This window comes from Leopardus geoffroyi, chromosome A3, assembly GCF_018350155.1.
Source record: "Leopardus geoffroyi isolate Oge1 chromosome A3, O.geoffroyi_Oge1_pat1.0, whole genome shotgun sequence".
Classification (NCBI taxonomy): Eukaryota; Metazoa; Chordata; class Mammalia; order Carnivora; family Felidae; genus Leopardus; species Leopardus geoffroyi.
Window position 1 is genome coordinate 120419333 of NC_059336.1, and position 22699 is coordinate 120442031.

General features: G+C 54.1%; 1 protein-coding gene across 3 annotated transcripts in view; it reads left to right on the forward strand.

The window, feature by feature from the left end:
* The window catches only part of DNMT3A (DNA methyltransferase 3 alpha), a 105645-nt gene extending 83246 nt beyond the window's left edge, over nucleotides 1-22399 (forward strand). For all 3 annotated transcript variants that reach the window (XM_045447529.1, XM_045447528.1, XM_045447530.1), the window contains exons 7-23: nucleotides 3021-3236; nucleotides 3501-3659; nucleotides 4030-4137; nucleotides 4387-4543; nucleotides 4873-5022; nucleotides 5130-5174; nucleotides 5919-5998; nucleotides 6514-6626; nucleotides 6759-6942; nucleotides 7159-7243; nucleotides 9465-9610; nucleotides 10378-10468; nucleotides 10658-10806; nucleotides 11830-11915; nucleotides 13727-13796; nucleotides 14631-14749; nucleotides 15797-22399. In XM_045447529.1, coding sequence (XP_045303485.1) covers nucleotides 3021-3236; nucleotides 3501-3659; nucleotides 4030-4137; nucleotides 4387-4543; nucleotides 4873-5022; nucleotides 5130-5174; nucleotides 5919-5998; nucleotides 6514-6626; nucleotides 6759-6942; nucleotides 7159-7243; nucleotides 9465-9610; nucleotides 10378-10468; nucleotides 10658-10806; nucleotides 11830-11915; nucleotides 13727-13796; nucleotides 14631-14749; nucleotides 15797-15938 — 2100 coding nt within the window. In that variant the 3' untranslated portion in view covers nucleotides 15939-22399. The remainder of the gene's footprint in view (nucleotides 1-3020; nucleotides 3237-3500; nucleotides 3660-4029; nucleotides 4138-4386; nucleotides 4544-4872; nucleotides 5023-5129; nucleotides 5175-5918; nucleotides 5999-6513; nucleotides 6627-6758; nucleotides 6943-7158; nucleotides 7244-9464; nucleotides 9611-10377; nucleotides 10469-10657; nucleotides 10807-11829; nucleotides 11916-13726; nucleotides 13797-14630; nucleotides 14750-15796) is intronic.
* The last annotated feature ends 300 nt before the right edge of the window (nucleotides 22400-22699 follow it).

A 22699-nucleotide genomic window follows, 5' to 3' on the forward strand; every position in this document is an offset into this window, starting at 1 on the left:
GGCAGCAGTCAGTGAAGCTGAGGGTTAGGGCCCTGGCCCACGGGAGCTGGGAGACCAGGAGTTGGGCTGGAAGCAGCCCTTTGGCCGAAGTGGCTGGCTGATGGGTTGTCGGCATTTCCTTGCTGACCCGTGCTCTTGGCTGGTGGACCATGCTGTCCTTGGGCCATGCCAACCTTGCAGCCTCTTGGGAGGGACAGTTTCTTCTCCTGCGTGTCACTGGGAGCCACGGGGCAGGCCAGGCAGAGAGAAATGGTGCTGGGTAGGAGGGAGCAGTGTGGCCCTGACAGGGGCTGTGGCACGTCAGCGGCCGCCGTGGAGGGCAGCCTGACGCCGACCTGGGAAGGCAGAGGTGCCTGGGACAGCCTGGGATCTACTGCACCGGCAGTCCACATGGGCGCCCGGACCTCTGACCTTTGGAACGGAAAGCAGCCTGAGTCGCAGAGGAAGGTGGAGGCGGGACAGCTGCCCAGGAAGATGGGCCTGGACGCGGGGCCCTTGCCTCTACTAGAGCGGAGTTGCCAGTGGCTTTCCAGGCTGGACAAACTCCAGAGAAGTGGCTTCCTTGAGCCACAGTAGTGGGGGGTTGGTGCGGTGTCTCCCTGGCCCTGCCCAATCTCTGGGCCGCTCTGGCGTGGGCTCTTGTGAACTGGGGGTAGGAGCCTTTAGCCCAAATGCCAAAGCCCTGAGTTAACCCTTCTTTCTCCTATTGTTTGCCTGGGGAGGAGGGTGGGAGTGAGCGTGGAAAAAAGGCATTCCCACACTGCCCTAGGCAGACTATTCTAATGAGGCCCCTCCCCCACCCAGCCACCGTCTCTGCCACTTCTTCCCCTTTCCTCTTGCCTCCTGCTGCTAACCCACCCCCATCCTCCTTCCCCCACCCCTGCTGGCCTCGTCCCTATGGAGGCCCCCTTCTTCCTCCTCCTCCTCCGCCTGCCAAAACCCTGCTGGGTGCGCGTTCTCCTGCACCTAGTGGGTTGGGGGTGCTTAACAGCCGTCAGCAGCAGCATCTGACAAGCTGGGGGAAGTTGTGGGGGAAGAATAATGTTCAGGAACTCACAGTGGAGGGGTTGAGAAGAGAGACAAAGGGGCTGTGGGGGAGTGAGGAGGGTGGCATCAGGCACGATTCCCTTCTAGACCTGGGGAGCCCGGCACCCACCCGCTGCTGTTCTCTGTGCCAGTGGCTTCACCTTTCCAAAGAAGGCCCCTCCTGCCCTCTGCCACCCGCAACCTTGTTCTGGCCGAGGGGCCTCGTCACCCCCGAAGCAGGGGCTTTGGGTCTCCCACAGCAGCACCCTGCTGTAGATCCGTGCCTGAATTTCATGGAGGCATGGTGCTTCTCCGTGAGCGGATCTGGGGCTTTCAGTAGTGTTGCCACAGCTGGTCCTGGAAGAGGATGGGGTGGAGCACACACCTAGGCGCACCTTCTTGTGGGGGAGGAGGTGGTAGATAATTGACGGTGGGACGGGGAGGGCAAAGTCCCGGCAGGTGAGCAAGGGGCTTGGGAAGGAAGAAAAGTTGCCCTATCTTCTTCCACCGCTGGCATCCAGCTCCTTTTCCCAGCTGTTTGTGGGCTGGGGGCAGAGGATGCGGTGTCCCATCTTAGAATTTGTGGAGTCGGGGGGAAAGAACCAGGACTTCATCCTCAGTGTTTCAGGACTGCACCAGAAGCAGGGTTGGTCGGTGGCCTGGAGGCAGACGGGAAGACCGAAGGGAAATGAATCGATGACACAGTAGGCCTTTGAGCTTAAAACAAAGGTTCTTCACCTGGGACCCTGGCATCTGGGAGTTCGTTGACGAGCTTTGGAGAGAGAGTCCTTGGAAATCTTGATACTTGTGTACATCAGTACATCAGATTCTTAAACCGGTCAGAAACAGGTAGTGGAAATCCTTTGGATCAAATGCTTTTTTAGGTTGGGCAACTTGGAAGAGAAAGAAAGGACTGCTTAGAATCGGCTGTTACTGCCAGGCGAAGGCCGGAATGTAGGTGCTCCGACTAGCTTAGAGCTCTTCTACTCCAAGTTGCTTTGTGATATTCTTATGTAGTCTTGAGGACGGGCTTGCATTTACAGCTCTAAACTCTCTGGGAAAGCTTCATGTTGAAAGGCAGATTGAAGATGGGATGTTTTTCTCCGAATGTGGTGGAAACAGGTGCAGAGCCTTGAAGTTTGAGATTCATGTGTCCCTCAGATTCAGTAGCTGGGGTGACACTAGGGGAAATGGTTCTCAGAGCTAAGGATCAAGGATTTTGTCCTCTTCTGTAGGGTGATGACAGTTTTGGAGCAGGTTTTGGGAAGGATGGAGGCTGGCCACTTGGGAGCATCATTGGGTTTGGATTGTTAATTGGTCGGTAGGGTGGCAGGATGTGTGGCTTGTAGGGTGTTGGATCTGAAAGGCGCGTGTAGAAAGAAGGGGGGAATCCGATAACATGCATTTGATAACAATGCTAAGAACTCCAGAATGACGTAGGAGCAGACAAGCTCTTGTGGCTCTTTCTGTGGGGTTTGAGCAGAGAGGGAACACAGAACAGTGATTTCATCCTTGGTAGACATCACGACAAAACTGGATTTGTGGTCTGGAAGCCAAGACCAGGAATAGAAGGGGTTGATTGCCCAGGAAAATTACAAAGAAAAGGACAAGAGGATCCAATTCGTGCTTGGGAAGCAAGATCGAGGGCGGAGCCAAGGCCTGTGCCTAAGCTGAGGCACACAATTACTGTTTGAGTAGAATTAATGTTTCCATGTCAGAGGGTGGGCAACTGGTGATGCTGACCGATGAAGGAAGATTTTTGTGAGAGGCACAAGAGGAGGTTGGAAAGCAGCCAACTGTTTTGAGTTCACCAACCAACTTCAGATCTTCCCGTTTTCCATGGCAAGCCAGTTGAGTTGATGACCAAAGAACTCAGCTATACTTCTGTCACTCTCTCCAGGCCACAAAGAGATTGAGAAGAGCCCTCCCGTATCAAGCGGCCTTGCTAATTCCTGGAGAGGTCAAGGTAACTTCTGTTACCTTTGTTTCTCCAGGCTGAGAAGAAAGCCAAGGTGATTGCAGTAATGAATGCTGTGGAAGAAAACCAGGGGTCTGGCGAGTCTCAGAAGGTGGAGGAGGCCAGCCCTCCCGCGGTGCAGCAGCCCACTGACCCTGCGTCCCCCACTGTGGCCACCACACCTGAGCCTGTGGGAGCCGACGCCGGGGATAAGAACGCCACCAAAGCGGCCGATGATGAGCCAGAGTACGAGGTGAGCGGCTCGCTTCTTCACCTGCCTCGTCCAGCTCTTTCCTGGGTCCTTCCACTGCCAGCTCTTCCCGTCCTGCTCTCCTCTCTCCACCTGACCCCAGGCCTCTTCGTCTCCCCAGTCTTGCTCTGTCTCGGTCCGTTCAGATGGAGCTCCCTCCTGGCTGTCCTGACCCTCAGATGCCCAGGGCTGGGGTTGCCATGGGGGGATCAGGGTGGCAGGGCCTCGTGACCACCACGTAATGACTTCTGCTCCTTGGGGCTCCAGGACGGCCGGGGCTTTGGCATTGGGGAGCTGGTGTGGGGGAAACTTCGGGGCTTCTCCTGGTGGCCAGGCCGCATTGTGTCTTGGTGGATGACGGGCCGGAGCCGAGCAGCTGAAGGCACCCGCTGGGTCATGTGGTTCGGAGACGGCAAGTTCTCGGTGGTAAGTTGTGGGGTTTGGTGGTAGCCTCGGGGAGGGACGGGTCTGGGTCCCAGGGGCTATCTAGGCTTTTTGGCTGGGGGCGAGGTCCAGAACTGGGGCGGAAGAAGCGGTCTCGGAGAGCTGGTGCGCCTGCCAGGCTCTTGCCTCCCAGGACCCTTTCTCCAGAACTCCTTTCCTGCTTGCATTCAGGTCCTCCCCCACGCTTGGGTTGGACTCCTCCTTTGAGCATCATGTAATCATTTGTCGATGCATCTGGTCCTCTCAAGGGCAGAGGCCGAGTCCTCACGCCCCAGTACCTGCCTGTTGCCGGGCACGCGGTGGGGGCTCGGGTGTGGCCGGAGGAGCAAGGGGGCGTCGCTTGTTCCTCCAGGTGTGTGTTGAGAAGCTGATGCCCCTGAGCTCGTTCTGCAGTGCTTTCCACCAGGCAACCTACAACAAGCAGCCCATGTACCGCAAAGCCATCTACGAGGTCCTGCAGGTGAGTGCCCCTCCGAGGCAGAGGGGGCTTAGGCAGCAGGGACCCCTAGCTGGTCTAGAAGCTGGAGGGCAGACGTTAGGCCCAGGCAGGGGGTCCACCTGTAAGGCCCTTGGGAATCCTCTCTGCGCTCCCCTCCTCCAGTGTTCTCCTGCGGTCCTGCCCTGCCCCTTCTCCCAGCTCTTGCCTCAGGCCACCTTTGCTGTCCTCCAGCCTGTCCTGACGCTCTCCCCAACAAGTGTTGCCCTCCAGGTGGCCAGTAGCCGTGCGGGGAAGCTGTTCCCAGCGTGCCACGACAGCGATGAGAGCGACACTGCCAAGGCCGTGGAGGTGCAGAACAAACAGATGATCGAATGGGCTCTCGGAGGGTTCCAGCCCTCCGGCCCCAAGGGCCTGGAGCCACCCGAAGGTAAATGCAGGTGCTCAGCCCAGCCTTCTGGGACCCCTGCCAGCCAGGTAGCTCCATGCCAGGGCTGGGAAGGCTCTGCCTAGAGGCACCAGGTGCCTCTGTCGAGAGGCCCGGGGGGTGTGTCCCTTTCCCTGGGGTCAGCGTAGGGGCGGTGCTGCTCTGGGACGCAGAATAAGATGCTCCCGTTGGCTTGCTGGCACTGGGGGCTGGGAGCTAGAACAAGTTGGGGACCAGGCTGCACCCCTTTGTAGGCAGAACAGAGGAGGGGAGGGAGCTGGCACTGCTTGTCCACGGTAACCACAGTCTCGTCACCTGCTTTCCTTATCCAGAGGAGAAGAACCCCTACAAAGAAGTTTACACAGACATGTGGGTCGAGCCTGAGGCAGCTGCCTATGCACCACCCCCACCAGCCAAAAAGCCCCGAAAGAGCACAACTGAGAAGCCCAAGGTCAAGGAGATCATTGACGAACGCACAAGAGGTAGTTGGCCTGGCTCTGGAGAGAGTGGTGTGGCGAGGCTGGCGTTCAGAGGTGCGGGCGTGGCCCTTGCGGCCCCCTCTGATGCTGGGCTCTCCTCCCCTCCGCAGAGCGGCTGGTGTACGAGGTGCGGCAGAAGTGCCGGAACATCGAGGGTGAGTCCTCGTGGGCACTGACTCCCTGGGAGGTCCATAGTCTGTGGCTCCCGGCACGGGCAGGAGGGCTTGGCTCCTCGTGTGGTGCCCGGCACAGAGTAGCATAGGTATTTAGAAAGGTTCGAACGTCACAGGATGTCAGTACCCAGTCAAGGCCTCTGTCCTGTATGTCCCACCCCCAGCCTGCTTCACATGCTTTCCTGTCAGTGACATGGGCTGGTCCTTAGGGTTTGGGACACTCCAGTGGGTCAGAGCGAGGTGGCCTCTTGGATTTGCTTAAACCTGTGACCTTTGGGCCTTTTACTTTTCCTCACCTTCTCTCATCCCGTGGTCATTGGAGCATCACCTGTCTGTTTCCCTTGACCTAGTCTGTCCAGCGTGGGGCCCTCAGGGCTGGGAAAGATGGGGCAGGAGCACGAGACTTAAAGACAGCCCAGGGACTGGACTGTCCCCAGAGTCACCCAGGGTCAGGGCCTTCTTCTCCTGGGCGGGTTTCTGTCATTGAATTACACCTTTCCTGGGCAGTAGGTGTTGCTGCTCTGAGAGCTAATGAGCTTTAAGATTGGGGCCCTGGTGTCTTCCTGTTCCGTGGGTGCTCTCCCAGACTCCTGTCTGCCTCCTTTTGGGGCTGCGGCTCTAACACGCCCTTTTTTTGTAGCTTTTCTGGAGTGGGCTTTGGCCCAAGGTGGGAAGGGGCCCTTTGGTGACGTTCACTCCGCTTTCTCTGCTGTCCCTGCTTTCTAGACATTTGCATCTCTTGTGGGAGCCTCAACGTCACCCTGGAACACCCTCTCTTCGTTGGAGGAATGTGCCAAAACTGTAAGGTAGGGGCACACCCAGCAGAGACGTGGTTGCGAGTGACTCTGGGGCCCTGGCTCTCTGTGCCATCTCAACTCTTTGGGCTTATAGTCGCCTGGGGTGGCAGCAACGTTGACCCCACAGCTCACTGTGGACGCAGAGTCCTGATAACAGACCCTGGGCCTTCAGAGCGTTTACTTGCCCTTATTTGTCCTCCCCGGAAAGATTCTTCCCCCTCTAAAGCCCATTCTGCTCCCCGGATGTGGGCTCACAATGTCACAGTCCCCCTAGTGTGGGGTGAGGGAGAACGGGCTGATGGATGGATGTCCTTGGGGGCCCAGGAGAAAAGTCCAGCACCGCAGCAAGGGACAAGGGGATGCGGTTCCCTCCCTGGCGTTGCTCTCGTGCCTCTTGATTCCACGCACTGCCGTGGGTCGGGAGACCTGCTGTCCCCTGCTCAGACCTGGGTTCAAAGCCCACCTTCGCCGTGGCTGTCCTGGGTGCTGCCTGGTGGTCTCTGACCCTCCGCTCTGCTGTCTAGAACTGCTTTCTGGAGTGCGCCTACCAGTACGATGACGACGGCTATCAGTCCTACTGCACCATCTGTTGTGGGGGACGCGAGGTGCTCATGTGTGGGAACAACAACTGTTGCAGGTGAGGGTCCCTGCCTGGCCCGCAGCCCCCCAGCCGAGCTCCGTCCGGGGCCAAGCGGCCCCCCCGCCCGGCCTCGGCCCCAGCCCCAGCCCCGGCCGCGCTCCAGCCCTGCTCCACTGGGCTTCCTTCCAGGTGCTTTTGTGTGGAGTGTGTGGATCTGTTGGTGGGGCCGGGGGCCGCCCAGGCGGCCATCAAGGAGGACCCCTGGAACTGCTACATGTGCGGGCACAAGGGCACCTACGGGCTGCTGCGGCGGCGGGACGACTGGCCCTCGCGGCTGCAGATGTTCTTTGCCAATAACCACGACCAGGAGTTTGTGAGTGCCGGGCCTGGGGCGCCTCTTTCCACCCCCTCCCTGCCGGACCAGAGGGCAGGCTCGGCCAGAGCCAGAGTGCTTGGGTGGTCGAGGGGCCTGGGCAGGGGTGCGGGTTTGGAAAGCCAGGGCAGCCCTAGTTGGCTGGGGGGAGGCCAGCCCCGGGTGCAGGCCTGCAGAATCCTGGCCATTCACCTGGCCTGTTGTGCTCATGCCTAGGACCCTCCGAAGGTTTACCCACCTGTCCCAGCCGAGAAGAGGAAGCCCATCCGGGTGCTGTCTCTATTCGACGGAATTGCTACAGGTGAGTGTGTGGCACGGACCCCAAGATGTGCCACCGTCCTGGTCCCGGGACGAGGAGGCTGTGCCTGAGGGACCATGTGTGTGTAACTCCGGCAAAACAGAGTGATAGTTAACGTGACAGCTGTTAAAATATTACCTCAGAGAGGAAACTTCTGTGCTCATTGAGAAGTAAAATCAGTGGTAAACCAGCATGTTTCTCAATGGGGGAGGCACTGCAGCAGAGGACAGGGTGGTCGTTAGCCAGAGATCGTTGAAGATTTTCACAAAGCCTCAAAGGACAGACTCGGCGACCAAAACAAAAACACAGGCAGTTCTGTTGTGTGATGACTGTAACTTACAGTAAAAAAAAAAACAGAAAACAAACAAAAAAAACCTATCAACAAGAGAGTCTAAAGAATATTTAAATCACCCATAATTCCATAATTAGTGTTTTGGTGTCTGTCCTTTTATATTTTTTTTTTCTGCGGGTATATGAATGTGTGTTTATATAATCATGCATAGATAGATAAATAAAACGAAAGGATAGTAAAATGCACACTGTGTTGTAACTTGCCTTTTCATTTGATACTGTGAGTGCTTTTTCATGTTAACATGGACCTCCCTTACTGGAAAATGCTTCATAGGATTCCATTGGGTAAAAGTCCCATCATTTATTTAACTGATCTCTGTTGGGTTGTTTACTGTTTTTTCTCTGTTACGAGTAGTCCTTGACAATATCTTTATACACACATACACACATAGACTGTTCTCTCGTAGGGAATGCCGGGTCACCGTATGGGAAGTTTTTTTCATGCGGTTCTTGACCTTGCCAGAGTGCCCTCCTGAGAGGTGCTACTGACCTCTGTCCATCTGCCAAGCCCCTAGGCCGAGGGCTTCTCCCTTTTTGTTTTTGTTTTTTTTTAAAGGTTTAATTTTTTTAACGTTTATTTCTTTTGAGAAAGGGAGAGCACATGTGAGGGGGAGGGACAGACAGAGAGGGAGAGAATCCCAAGCAAGCTCCACCATGCTAGTGCAGGGCTCCAGCCCACGAACCAGGAGATCATGACCTCAACCACCCAGGTGCCCTGAGGGCTTTTCAGTTTTGGTTTTTTTTTTTAATGTTTGTTTATTTTTGAGAGAGAGAGAGAGAGAGAGAGAGAGAGAGACAGAGTGCTAGTGGGAGAGGGGTAGAGAGAGAGGAAGACCATGAATCTGAAACAGGTTCCAGGCTCTGAGCTGTCAGCCCAGAGCCCGACGCGGGGCTCAAACCCACAAACTGTGAGATCGTGACCTGAGCCGAAATCGGACACCCAACTGACGAAGCCACCCAGGCGCCCCGGCTTCTCAGTTCTTAAAGGAACGATCCTCTTCAGAACTTGTGACCAGAGGGAGACGGGCTGTCAGAGGGCCAGGGTGGGGTAGCATCCCGGGCCAGATGTTTATGTCCCGTTGATATTATGTAAATGTGGAGAAGTTAATTTACAGCCTTGGTTTCCCAGGCCAGAACCCTGAGGCCTTCTGGAACCACGTCACACCCCAACAGGCTGTAAATGCTCCTTGGTGGGGAGGCCTGTTGAGCAGTGGAGATGATGCTGTTTCTCCGGAAGCTCTCAGGGTCTGTTCTAATTGTTTCCTTGCCCTCAATTAGCAGGCATTTGTGGAGGGATCGTGGTAAGAAAGTGAGTGTAGCTCACTCAGGAGGAAACACAAATGAGACTCCTTCTCTGTCCTGAAGACCATTTGCAACCTAACTGCTGAATTAGAAATACACACCGTTGTAATGAGTTGGGGAGAGACGCAGAGTGCTAGGGGCTTCCAGGGGCAGGGAGGTGCTTCCAGGGGGCTGCAGGCTGGGGGTGGGGGGGTGTTGGCGAAACCTTGTAGAGCAGGTGGCATTTATGTTGAGTCTTGGAGGCTGGGTAGAGTTGCAGCAGGAGGCCATGGGTGAGGGGTGAGGAAGGCTAGTATATGCAGGATGTAGAAACAGCAAAGAAGAGGCCTCCCCCAAAGTCACCTGCTATTCTCTCTGGTCCTGAAAACCATCTGTTGTCTGCTCTTGACTGCCTTGTTGCTCATGCCAGAGTAGGCATGACAGAGGTCCAGAAGGATCCTGCAGCTTACCGGGCAGGGTAGGGTTCAGGCCTGTTGCTGACCCATGTGTCTAGCCAGCCAGAGAGCCCCCTGCGAAGACCAGGGTGCTGGGAAGGAGACCCAGTGACCGTGCCTTTTGCTGGCTGGCACAGGGCTTCTGGTGCTGAAGGACTTGGGCATTCAGGTGGACCGCTACATCGCTTCCGAGGTGTGTGAGGACTCCATCACAGTGGGCATGGTGCGGCACCAGGGGAAGATCATGTACGTCGGGGACGTCCGCAGCGTCACACAGAAGCATGTATGTCAGCGCAGTGGGACCCGTCCCGCCTTCTCTGCGTCCCTTGCGCTTTGCTCCTGGGGGGGGGGCGGCAGCGCCCCCTTGCATTCTGTTCATTTGCTCTTTTCCTTTGTCCTTTTCCCCAGCCTCTTCTCCTCTTCCGTTTTCCTCCTGTCTGCAGAGGAAGATGGGCAGCCCCCAGCTAGCTTCAGGGCCTTTTTACTAGAGCGCCTTGGTTTCCGTTTTTCTAATACTTTTGGCAACAGCTTTACCAGCCTCCATTTCAGGGGGGGCTCTGGCAGCGTCTTGCCCAAGTGACCCTTTGTCTTTCCAGTTATCTAGCTCTACCCCTGAAACTGCAGGCCCTCGGGGATCCCCAAGGGCATTTGGAGGGTGTTCAGATGGCCCAGATACCCTGTCCAAAATGTGCAGAGCACAAAGTACCCTCAGATGCAGCTGCCCAGCCCGGACTGCCTTCCCTCTAAGTGGCTGCTTTTCCTGTCAGGAGCACGCTGTTGCCCTGCTGGCCTCAGAGATTATCTGGTTGAATCCCTTTGTTTAGGAAACTGAGCTCAGAGAGCCTCAGTGCCCATGGGGCGGTGTGTGTGTGTTTGGGGGAGGGGGGCATATATGTGGTATTAGATACGAACGTATGTAGTGAGCATACCAAGCAGCTGGGTCTCCTCTCTCCCATGCCAAAGTACTTTTTTGCCAAATTCACAGATAATTTCTTCCTTTCTGCCTCTGTCCCCGGACATCAGGCCATCACATTACCTTTATCCTCCCAGATCCAGGAATGGGGCCCGTTCGATCTGGTGATTGGGGGCAGTCCTTGCAATGATCTCTCCATCGTCAACCCTGCCCGTAAAGGACTCTACGGTAGGTGCCGTGCTCACCCCTCCACCTTCTGAGCTGGTGCTTCCGCACGTAGGTTTCCTACTTGGATATTTCTGCCCTGGGACAGCTACTCCCAATGACCCTGTCCTCCCTTGCCCTCCCTGTGCCCGAGCCACACCACTGTCTCATGCAGACAGCCCCAGCTGATGGCTTTCTCTTCCGACCTCTCAGAGGGCACTGGCCGGCTCTTCTTTGAGTTCTACCGCCTCCTGCATGATGCGCGGCCCAAGGAGGGAGATGATCGCCCCTTCTTCTGGCTCTTTGAGAATGTGGTGGCCATGGGCGTTAGTGACAAGAGGGACATCTCGCGATTTCTCGAGGTATAGCCAGCAACCTTGGTTTGGCCAGCTCACTAATGGCTTCTACCTTGGACTGCTGCTTTATCCCTGTCTCATCTGCATTGTGGAGCTGGGGACTGGTGACTTCTGCTTTGCAAGGGGCCTGTTTGGGAAGCTCAGGGCTTCCCATTTAGGGAGGAAACATTGCTAGAAGCCGACCCTGGAAAGAACCTGTGGTCTCACTCTAAGAGGTAGTGTGTGGGTGTGGGCCTCAGGGCTTGAAGGACTGTTCCTAAGTCAGGTGGGGTGCCAGACTCCTAGAGTTGGGGTTCTGTGTGGTGCTTCACTGGGGGAACCTTTGAGATGGCCAGATCAATTTTCCCCAACCAGAATGGCTTGCCCTCACTCCCTGGCACCACGACAGATGCTCTGGGGCATCTGAGAAGGAAAAAACATGGCTTACCCTGGGTCCCAGCTCAGCTCTGAGCCGGCTGGAGCCGTGCACTCAGGATCTCTGTGGCCAGAGGCATTCTTGGGGTGGGCAGTCTGGGAGCTCGAGCCCATGCTCCCGCTCGGTGTTCTTACGTTAAGCGCAAGTGTCTGTTTGGCTCATAATCTGGACACACAGTGAACACATCCACACTCATTGGAACTTTCTTACTCAGAGCCTCTGGGTGAGCTAGAGGCATGTAGTCCAATAGGGTAGCCATCAGCCACGCGTGGTATTTAAATTGACATTAAAATTCCTCAGTCGCTCTAACCTCATTTCAAGTACTCGTTAGCCACCTGCAGCTACTCCATTGAACAGGGCAGACAGAAAACATTTCCGTCATCACAGGGTGTTCAGTTGGACTGCAGTGGTCTAGAATGTTCTAATGAGAGCATGTGGAATGTGGCTGGGTTCCATTCTGGCTTTTCCTAGAGGCTTCAGGCTGTTCCACTGTGTGGCTTCCTGAGAGAGGAGTAAGCGGCTTTGAGGCTGTAAGGCTCTAAAACTAGCAAAATTTCCTGGCGCACTCTGATTTTCCTCTGTTGCTCATCTTTAATCTTTCTCCTGTTTTGTAGTCCAACCCTGTGATGATTGATGCCAAAGAAGTGTCAGCTGCACACAGGGCCCGCTACTTCTGGGGGAACCTTCCTGGTATGAACAGGTTGGTGAGAGAGCCCGGGTCTGGGGTGGCTGCGGGTCGGTGTCTGCAGGCAGCTCAGGCCAAGGAGGAGGAGGTCACTGAGGGGCCCTCTTGGGCAGCCACCCCTGCTGACCAGCTTGCCGCTCTGCCATGTTTTTCTCTGTTTCCTTCTCCTTGAGGGAGAAGGCGAGTCAGGGCATAGAAAATACTTGCCTGAGAAATCAGAAACTAATGGCTGAAATAGGACCTTTGAAAGTGCACCCTTTACACAAAAGGAGAATCCCCATGCTGCTGAGTTATATAGTTTGCGCTCCCACGTCGGTGGTGGATCCAGACTGCGCTTGTCCTTAGTCTTCTAGGTGAAGCCACGGAGGGTGGATGTGGGATGGGAAGGAGTGGTGCCCACACCTGGGCCACATCTGCTCCAGGAGAGGGACCGTCGAAGCAACACTGGGCAGCTTAGAGGGTCCAGCTTCGCTTGTCATCCCCACACTTTGTTAGCTTCAGGTCCTTTGTTGGAAGGATGTTCTTTGTTTAGGTTGTTACATAGGTAGAGATTTTAATGTCCAGATGTTCATGCAGGCAACTTCATTTCTTCAGTGGAATAAATGCATTCTAAAAAGGCCTATGAGGGGAAAGGAATTCTGGTTGAGAGTCTGTTTAAGAGCAGAGTGAGATCCACCCAATCTAGATATCTGTTATGTAGGGAAATATTTTCCAGGATGGTTCTTTTTTTCTTTTCCAGAATGTTCTAAGAGTGGATTATATACCTTGCTATATCTATAAATCAGAAACATCGTCTAACCTGGCCTCAGTCTTCTCCTCTTCCTCTCAGCCATTAGCGTGAAGTTGTAGGAACATCCCTAGCCTCCTACCCACGTAGCAAAACTGCTTGCTGTCTTTTGTGAGGGCTTATTGATGGGAAGGAGATGGGTCAGGAGGATAGCTGGCCTGAAAACTGTTTCAGTGCCCTCCTAAGCTCCCAAGACGTATGTGTACTGGAAGGGCAGACTGGATTACGCAATCCGGTGTTTCATGGAGCCACGAACTCAGTGTCTCCTCACGGATCTTGGTCCTGTGGGATTATTCTCACTTGCTTCTTCCGACTCTAAAGTTCTAGAACTCTGACCTTCGAGGAGGACCAGAGGTACCACAAGGGACCAAGTAGAGTGAGTGTGTGCGTGAACAGGGCAGAGGCTGGAGGCGCCCACTCAGGCCGTGGGTCCCTGTGGGTCCCACGCTGAGGTGGTGGACTGCCATGGGAAACCTTCACTAAGTATTCTGAAAGGTCAGGAAAGGTCAGCGCCGAAGGTGATGTTCAGTGATCTGCTCTGCCCTGTGAGAAGTGACACATTGAATGTCACGGAATTTTAGTCTTCTGGGGACTGTGCAAGAACGTAGGCCTTTTTAACTATACATTTAAGGTGCACACTTCGATGAATTTCATCCAGCATACACACCCATGGAAACCGTCACCACAGTCAAGATACAGAACCTTTGGTCACCCCCAAAGCCTGACAGATAACTTTGAAAGCTCAGTATATTTAAAGATAACTAACAAGAGCGATTGGGTTTTCCTTCTTTGGGGCAGGTGTTACCTGCTCATTCGTGGATCGAGACCACTGTGGAACTTCCCTTTAAGGATTAATACTTGCTGCACTGTCCTTGGATGGCTGCAGTGTGTGTGCCTGTGTTTGGGGGCGTTTGAAGGGGGTCACAACGTGTGTGGGTGACATCAGCCCTCTTTTCCTTCTCCGCGTGAATCATGGCCGCCAGGCGCGTCCCCGATGCTCTCCTGGTCTCTGGCGTTACCTTCTCTTTCTGCCTCCTAGGCCGTTGGCATCCACTGTGAATGATAAGCTGGAGCTGCAGGAGTGTCTGGAGCACGGCAGAATAGCCAAGGTTAGCCCCCTGGCACCAAAGCTGTCTGCTGGGGGCGGGGGCAGGGAGAAGGGCAGAGGGGGCGGGGTGAGCCGGAGTGGCCTCTGGGGCCGTGTCCACAGCTAGTGTGGAGAATGCACTTTGGGAGGTGACACGGGGTCATGCAGCCAGTCGGCCAGAGGGGCGGGCCCGGGGGACAGCTTGGAGGGCACGGAGAGAGATCAGAAGTCCTTCCTGGTCTCCGGCGCATCCGTTGAGCATCGCCTGCTGGTCCTGTGGGAAGCAGACACTCGATAAGACGTCTTTGCCACAGTCCCTGGATCCGCTCGGGCTTTTAAGCTTTTTGGCCAGGGCCTGTTGCACGAGCCTTCGGGACCGCACATCTCTCCTGTGATGTGGAAGCCGCATCTCTCTCTGGAGAAATCTCCTGGAGTGAGTGTACTAGGCGTCAGGGCCCACGAGAGCAGGCACCGACATTCGCCAACACTCTGCAGGGACCCCAGAGGTGTCCGAGCTCCCGAGTCATTTGGCTTCCTTTTGCCTGCAAGTTACTTCACGTGTGCAAGAACCAGTTCTCAGAAGACTTAGGAAGTTCAGTCCTGGGCTCGAGCTGCTACTTCTCAAGTCCTTGGCCAGCGGGACTGGACTAAGGATGGCCGGGTGACCTCAAAGTGGGACGAAGAGCAGGGCGGTGGGATCTGCAGAGGCTCACGCCGGAGCCTCACCCCGGCCACCGGAACAGACCGGGCCTGACTTGTCAGTGTTGGACTTGCCTGTCCCGGCAAGGGCCTGGCACATGTGTTAGACGCACAGCCGGCGGATGAGTGCTCATTCTTTTCCTCTCCTTGTTTCTAGTTCAGCAAAGTGAGGACCATTACTACTAGGTCGAACTCCATAAAGCAGGGCAAAGACCAGCATTTCCCCGTCTTCATGAACGAGAAAGAGGACATCTTATGGTGCACTGAAATGGAAAGGTAGTACCGAGGCCTGGTGCTGGTGTCATGGGGTGTGTGGGGTGAAGCGGTGGCTGTCTGTGAGGGAGGAGGGATCGCTGCCTCCTCCGGCCAGGCTCGTACCTTCCACAGGTACCCTGTGAGCGGTGGGTCCTCCCAAGTGTTTCCTGACAGGGCAGGTTCCTGGGGAGGACTCCTGTGCATCGTGAGGTTGGTCACACAGGGTAAGAGGGGTCTAGGAATTGGTTTGTGGTGCCTTGGCTCGCTCCCAGAGGTCCTTGCTCAAGCTGCTAAACCACAGGATCTTCCTCCACTTGTGCTGCTCGTTGTAGGTACTTTGCACACCGGGGCAGCGCGGGACCAAGGTAGGCCTCGCGGCCTCAGCACTCTGATTTGGTGCAAACCAGACTCTGGGGCTAGATTACCTCTTCAGTGTCAGTGTAACTGCAGCTTAGCCAAAGAGACCATTTACGCAAATGAACAGAACAAACAGAAACTTGAAGCTTCTGAACTCAGGCAAGAGTCCAACTCCTTTGTTGAGTCTGCTCTTGTGGAGAAGATACCGGCGGGGGGGGGGGGGGGTGTATTTATCTATCTAAATGTTTATTTTTTATTATTTTTGAGAGAGAGAGAGAGAGCACGCGTGCATGGGGGAAGGGCAGAGATAGAGGGAGACACAGAATCCGAAGCAGGATCCAGGCTCTGAGCTGTCAGCACAGAGCCCGACGCGGGGCTCGAACTCACAGGCTGTGAGATCGCGACCTGAGCCGAAATCGGATGCTTAACCGACTGAGCCGCCCAGGCGTGCCCTAGGGATGTGCATTTAAGTATATAGACTTCCATACACGCCGTGCCTGTGTCTCCATCTTCTCAGGCGGAGGTGTTTTTCACAAATGCTAACTTTGTTTGTATTGGGAGGTGCCTCTCGGACAGCGATTATCTTACTTTCCTTCAGGTCCACAGAAAGTGGCTGGGTGCCTGAGTCGTGCTTGGTGAAGAAGGGCAGAAGATTTGGCAGACTCGCCCACGCCCACATTGACCCCTGCCCTTTCTGCCTTGTGTCTCTAGGGTGTTTGGCTTCCCTGTCCACTATACCGACGTCTCCAACATGAGCCGCTTGGCGAGGCAGAGACTGCTGGGCCGGTCATGGAGTGTGCCCGTCATCCGCCACCTCTTCGCTCCGCTGAAGGAATATTTTGCTTGTGTGTAAGGGACATGAGGGCAAACCGAGGTAGTGACACAAAGTTAAACAAACAAACAAAAAACACAAAACACAACAAAACACCAACAACATGAGGATGGAGAGAAGTATCAGCACCCAGAAGAGAAAAAGGAATTTAAAACAAAAACCACAGAGGCGGAAATACCGGAGGGCTTTGCCTTTTGCAAAAAGGGTTGGACATCATCTCCTGATTTTTCAATGTTAATCTTCAGTCCTATTTAAAAACAAAACCAAGCTCCCCTCCCCCCCCCCTTTTTTTTTGGTCAAACCTTTTGTTTTCTACTCTTTTCAGAGGGGTTTTCTGTTTGTTTGGGTTTTTGTTTCTTGCTGTGACTGAAACAAGAAGGTTTATTGCAGCAAAAATCGGTAACAAGACATAGTAACGATACCTTGCAGAGGAAGGATGGGAGAGAAGGAAGAAAGGAAATTCTATAAAAATCTATATATTGGATTTTTTTTTTTTTTTTTTTTTTTTTTTTTTTTTTACTATATATCTTTTTTTGTTGTTGTCTCTAGCCTGATCAGATAGGAGCACAAGCAGGGGACAGAAAACAGTGACACTCAGTGGCAGAATTCCCTCCCAGCCACTGAGCTGTCTTGCCAGCACCATTCCTGGTCATGCAAAACAGAACCCAACTAGCAGCAGGGAGACAGAACACACAAGACCCTTTTATACAGTATTTCAGGTGCCTACCACACAGGAAACCTTGAAGAAAATCAGTTTCTAGAAGCCGCTGTTACCTCTTGTTTACAGTTTATATATATATGATAGATATGAGATATATATATAAAAGGTACTGTTAACTACTGTACAACCTGACTTCATAATGGTGCTTTAAAACAGCGAGATGAGTAAAAACATCAGCTTCCACATTGCCTTATGTGCAAAGGGTTTTAACCAAGGATGGAGGAGGGAGGCAGCTTGAAGGTGAATCGTTAACCATGGCGGGCTTTCCCCTTGGTATTTTCACAAGGTGAAGGAGGAGAATTTGGGAACCGCGTTCTCCCGCTCCTCCCTGCCAAAAAGGGGGTGAGAGGAGGTGGTCGGACCGTGGAAAGCTAAGAGTGGGATTCATCCAGGCTCACGCAATAACCTTTCGATTTTTTTTCAAAAAGGAGACTCCCTCGGCAAGATGGCAGGATAAGGGGTCTTCATTCCCAATTTCTCACATTAGCCGATTCGAGGGCTCCTTGTGGTGGGATCAGAAATAATCCAGAGTGTGGGAAAGTGACAGTTAAAACCCCACCTGGAGCAAATAAAAAAACATACAAAATGTACTGGTGCTTTCCTGTCTAAGTCGCCTTTTGTGTGTTCTTTTATGAGGCCCTCACCATCCACCCTCTGTGCACAAGGCGGCTTCTGGCCCCTGGAATGTGATGTTTTTGGTCATCTCCAAAGGCTGCAGTTTTATACTGGGAGGCTGATGACACCTTTTGTTATAATTATTATTATGGTTCTGGTTATAATTATGTTTGTTTTCAGATTTTCTTTAAGAAAACAAAAACCCAACCCCCCTCCCTTTCGGTTTCAAACCAAGGTGCGGGGAGCAGGGTGCTTCTAAGTTAGTGGTGGCCCTGGTGCCCTGGCTCCCCACCCCTCGGGCCAGGTGGGCCACCGGGCGCAGCGACAGCCAGGCGGCCAGAGGAGTCCCCGAGGCCGGCCTTCCGGGCGCGTCCCTCTTCTCTTCTACTCCCCTCCTCTCGAGTCCCGGGTGTCAGGGCTGGAGGGAGGACCGGGCCATCTCTCTCCTCGTGTGTATGATTGGAGTGGTGTGTATTTCTTTTCTAGTACTTGGTCTGATGATAGCTGTGCTCTTCGTTGGAGCCAGCAGCACCTGGAGCCCCCGAGTGCACTGACACCTCCTACCGAGGCGGGCAGCCTGGCGTTGGCGGTAGGCAGGGACAGCATTGGTGGCTCCAGGGTGAGGGCCCAATGGGCAGATGCTTGCCTGGATAGATGGGGTGTAGATATGTGGCATATAGAGATATATATTTTATAATGGGAGGGGGGATGGCACCTCCTGGGACTGGCAGGGCTGGGAGGTGTGCTGTCAAGCACATGGTCCCGAGTTCGCATCCCTAGAAAGGTAGGGCCTACGGTGATAGGCGCTATATAAATACATAGATAGGGTCACGTATAAGAAATATTATGTAGTGGGGAGCGGGGCAGGGGGGCTCAGGATGCTGAGCCTCGGGTCCCACTGCAGACAAGCCCCACGCCAATCAGTCAATCCCACACGCATACACAGGAACAGAATTCTACCGATGCAGAATGGACGCGTGCACGCGCGCATGCGTGCGCGCACACACACACACACACACACACACACACACAGCCAGGGGGCTCCCAGCGCCCTTCTCCCCAGGATTCAGGACTTCGTGGCGTCGGCCCTGCAGCTCTTTACCTCTGTTGCCCTGATTGCAGGTAGACTGTCAATCCCAGAAGTTGCTAGGTGCTGAAGGCAGGAAAAGGAGGAGGTTTTATTTTCGCAGGTGCTCTCCTCTAGCAGGTAGCGTTCTATCTCTTTTGCCCCTGGTGATGTCAAAAGATTCTTCTGTTAGCAACCTGTGATACTGACCTGCAACTCTAGGCACCAGTAAAGTCAGCCCTCGACTCCCCCTACCTATTCTCCCCCAACCAAAATAAAATTGACATCCAGGTCTGTCTCGGCCAAGGGGGCTTCCATTGGAACAAAAAAAAAAAAAAAAAAAAAAAAAAATGGGACAGTGAAACTCATCATTTGAATAAAGCAAATTAATAATTGGTGACAAAACTAAACCAAGGCTTTGAATCCCTTGCTCGTTGCTCAGGAGTCCGCGCACAGCTGGTGGCCGTGGTCTCCTGTTCCTTTTAGAGGTGCTTGGTCCTGGGCCTCAAGCTACTATTTCCTTGTCAGATTGGTTTTTAAAATCACAGCCAGTTGCTTCCTGCCGGCTCTGTGACACGGTGGCAGGTGGCGATGGTGGGCCCCCCTGGGGCTGGAGCAGCTAGGAGGGGGGATCTGTCCGCCCCTCCCTCGTTGGAATCCCTGTACTAAATCGTGGTGCTTGCCCGTCCCTTCCTCCAGCCGGGCTCCATCCTCCTGGCCTGGAGTTCACCAGCACCACTCCAGGAGGGCTGTGGGGAGGAGGGCTGCCTCAGGCAGTCCAAGGTGCTCCCTCCCCCACTGGCCAACACTAAGGTCTTCGCAGTCCCCAGCGTCAGGACCGTCTCTTCCGGGCCTTTCTTCTGCAAACAGACTTACCGGCTCTCTCTCGGCCCTCCTAGGCTTTTCGTCCACTGCTTACGCGAAGGGGTTTGCCTTTCCCGATGGCCCAAGCTCCACCCAGGGGGTCGGTGTGGGGATAGAAACTTGGCAGCCATGGATGTGGCAAAGCCTGAGGGCTTAGTGTGGGCCAGCCAGCTTGCTCAGAGGAGGCCTGGCTTTTGTGGGTGATAACCTAAGACCACTTGTTCCTCCTGGTCTGGCAACCTGACTAGGCCCCGGAACGGGCCAGATGACCGTTCACAATCACCAGCTTTTCTTCCAGCCCAAGCCGTGGGCTTGGTCCCACAGTAGAATTTGAGAGGGTGTAGGGGACCTTGGGGATGTGCCAACTTGGCCATGCCAGATGCTCTCAGTCTACTTCCAGCCCCAGCAGGGGCGCTTCTGGGGACACGTATCTGGTCGCTTTCTACAGGAGGGCTGTGCTTTGGCTGAGGCGGGGTCGTGCGAGGATTAAGGTGGGGATCGTTACGCGTGCTGTGGGCGAAGCCGAGGGTAGAGACACGGAGCGGAGAAACGAGGAGGGCCTAGGGAAAATTCTGGAATCTGTCCCCAGTGGGATCTTCTTTGTAACGAAATGTACCCCTGGAGACCAGGGCTTCTAGGGACTGAGGAGGATGCCTCCCCGTTTGTTGCAGGTGCCAAGTAGAAGGTGGTGCCAAAGAGATTGGTGGCTTTTGTCCGGGGGAGGTAGTCGGGGGCCTGTGCCAGGGTCACAGAGCCCTTGGTCGCCTGTCTCAGGAGGAGGTGAGTCTCCGGCAGGCGGCTGCTGAGCCCTGTGGGCCTCAAGCTGGCTGGTGCTAAGCCCCTTCCCTGTGGGCTGACTAGAGAACAGTAGGCTGAGGAAGCAGCAGGTGAGGACCAGGGGGGAGAGGGGTCTCGCGGTCAGTACATGACGACATGAGTGCATTACTATCTGTTTTTCTCTCTAGACCCCAGAACTTTCCTGCTACTGAACATTCTTCTAGAAAGCAAACTTCCCCAAAGAGCATCCAGGACCTCTTAGCTTTTGAGACAGGCCTGGGAGTGGTTGGCTGGTGGAGATGCCCCTGGGAGTCTTGGTGAGTCGCTAGGGTGCGGATTGGGACAGCAGGGAAGGCTGCTGGACCTTGAACTGGGCTAATGAGGCCCGGCTCCCCCTCCGTCCCTCTTTGCTGGCAGCTCTGGGAGAGCCTACATGGGAATACCCGCCATGTCCGGCTCAGGAAGGTCTGTAGCAGGAGCAAGGGAAGGAAGGTTTCAGTGGAGCCGTCTGGGAAATGTTCTCCAGGAAAACCGCAATCAGTAGTCTTCCCGTGTTTGGTGATCTAAGTGTAGGTAAAGCAGATCTTGGAGGAGGTTTCGAATTCCTGTTGCTGTTCTGCTTGGCCAGAGTTGCTGTGGCACTGGGGTCTTTCAGAGGAGTCATTTTTAGGAAACTTGCAGGATCCCCCTCTGTGGGGTTAGGGCTGTGGGACCTGCCTGGCACTGTGATCTGAGAGAGCTGGCAGTTTCCTTTGGTCAGAGAAACAGCAGACCCAAGATTCTGGCGAGAACAGCATTTCTAGTCAGGCCCCATTTTGATCCCAGGAGGTGAGGAATCTGAATTTGTCTCTCCGCTCGCTCCCAGTGCTTGCGATTAGAGGTGACACTGGAGTTGTCCTTGGCAGGAAAGGCTTTCCTCCAGCACAGGCTTGGGGGTGGGGGCGAGGGGAGGGGGGGGCGGTTGCCGAGGACTGGCCTGGAGCTAGCATGGCCCTGCCGGCCTTTCCCTGCTGAGGCAGGGGTTAACTCCAAATGAGTGCAGGACCTGGGAGGAAAGAGGAGAGATTAATGGAAAAGATAGACTGCACGGTTCTCACAGAAGCTCTTGAATCTTTACGTTTTGGTAAAGGAAGCCTGGGGGTCTTTGGGAGGCAAGGGCAGCCCCTCTTGTCCCTGGGTGTCCTCAGAGACCTGGCTGAGACGGGCCTTTGCTTGGTGACCTCTGGCTCACCACAGACCCTGGGCAGTCGAGTTTTGGGGGTGGGAGAAACCAGGAGTGAGGACAAGGACGGAAGGGCCCTTTGCTCGTCGTGACTCTGCCCGAACGGAGGCCCACGGACTCCTGGAACTCTGGTAACTGGAAAACTCCCCCGTTCTGCTCTGCCCGAGGGCCGTGGGAGAGCGGCTTTCCCCGACCCCAGTCTGGCCGGCCTCCAGCCCGGCGCCTGAGGAGCTGAGCAGGGATCGAAAGCCTCGCCCCGTAGTCCCATTTCACTTCCCAGACCGATTCGGCTGCACAGCTCTAGAATTCACCAACCAACCAAAATGCCGAAATTTCTTAGAATACGCAGAGGGAGGAGGTGACTCAACAAGGTGCTAAAACATTTTATTAAAAATATATATTGTTAAATTAAGTCTGCTGTCTGGACAATGACTGTTTGTTTTGTTTTCTTGTAGTGGAGTTTAAAAGAGACTATTATTTTACTCTGATATATTATTATTAAAAAGGCATTTTAACTTTGTACTTGAAAACTAAATGGGCGGTTTCATGTGTTTTAGCTGAGGCATTGAAGTAGCGGGTGCTTACTTATTTGTGGGAAATCATGTATTCATACTGAAGAATAAACTCCGTAGCTGATTGGGTGATACCTTTTACTGTTACAGACGATTTCGCTTTGACCCCGGCGGCAGAGCACTTTTATTCCACATTCCACGCAGCTAAATGCAGGACTTCCTCCCCAGCCCCCCCTCCCCTGCCCCTTTTCTCTTCACTTCCTCTTTTCTCCTTTTTTTTCTTTTTTTTTTTTTTTTTCCTTTGGTTTTGTTTGTTTGTTTGTTTTCCTGGTTCCAGCACCCTTTCACCACTGTATTTTTTTTTTAGGGTTGCTTCTCTATTTATTGACAATAATAATGTACATTTCACAGTCTGGTTCTGGAACATCCGAGGAGGGGCGCGGGAGAGGGGCCCCGAGCGGGTCCCCATCCCCGTCCCCCTGGCGTTCCGTTGTATCTCTGTGTAAGTGATGCTCGTGACATAGCTGTTTATGAAATAATTAAAGAGGTCAATGCGTACAGCAGATGTAGAAAGTCTGTCAGTTCCGCCTTCATCACATTTTTTTTGTGCCCAGAAGACTATAATAAAGCTCCTTTCTAATGTACTTGTGCTGGAGAACACTTGAATAAATGGACTGTTTTTGTGCAAAAAGAAAAACGGAAAAAGCACCGTAATAATGTCCTTTTGTCTTGCGTCTCCTTCCCCCTGACATGACTGTTCACAGCCTTCCCAGAGGGGTCAAGTACCCAAGTGGGGAGGGACTAGCTTTGGGTCCAGACAATGCAGTTTCTCCCTTTAAAATATCACCTGTGTGAGCATTAAGTAGGGGCTGTAAACTGGGTGAAAAAAAGGACGGTTTGGTCAACTTGAAGCTCAGACAAGCTACGTAGTGAGACGGCGGGGGGGGGGGGGGTCTCTGGAAGAGCACGTTCTGTCCTGGGCCGAGGGGTAGAAGTTTCCAGGCT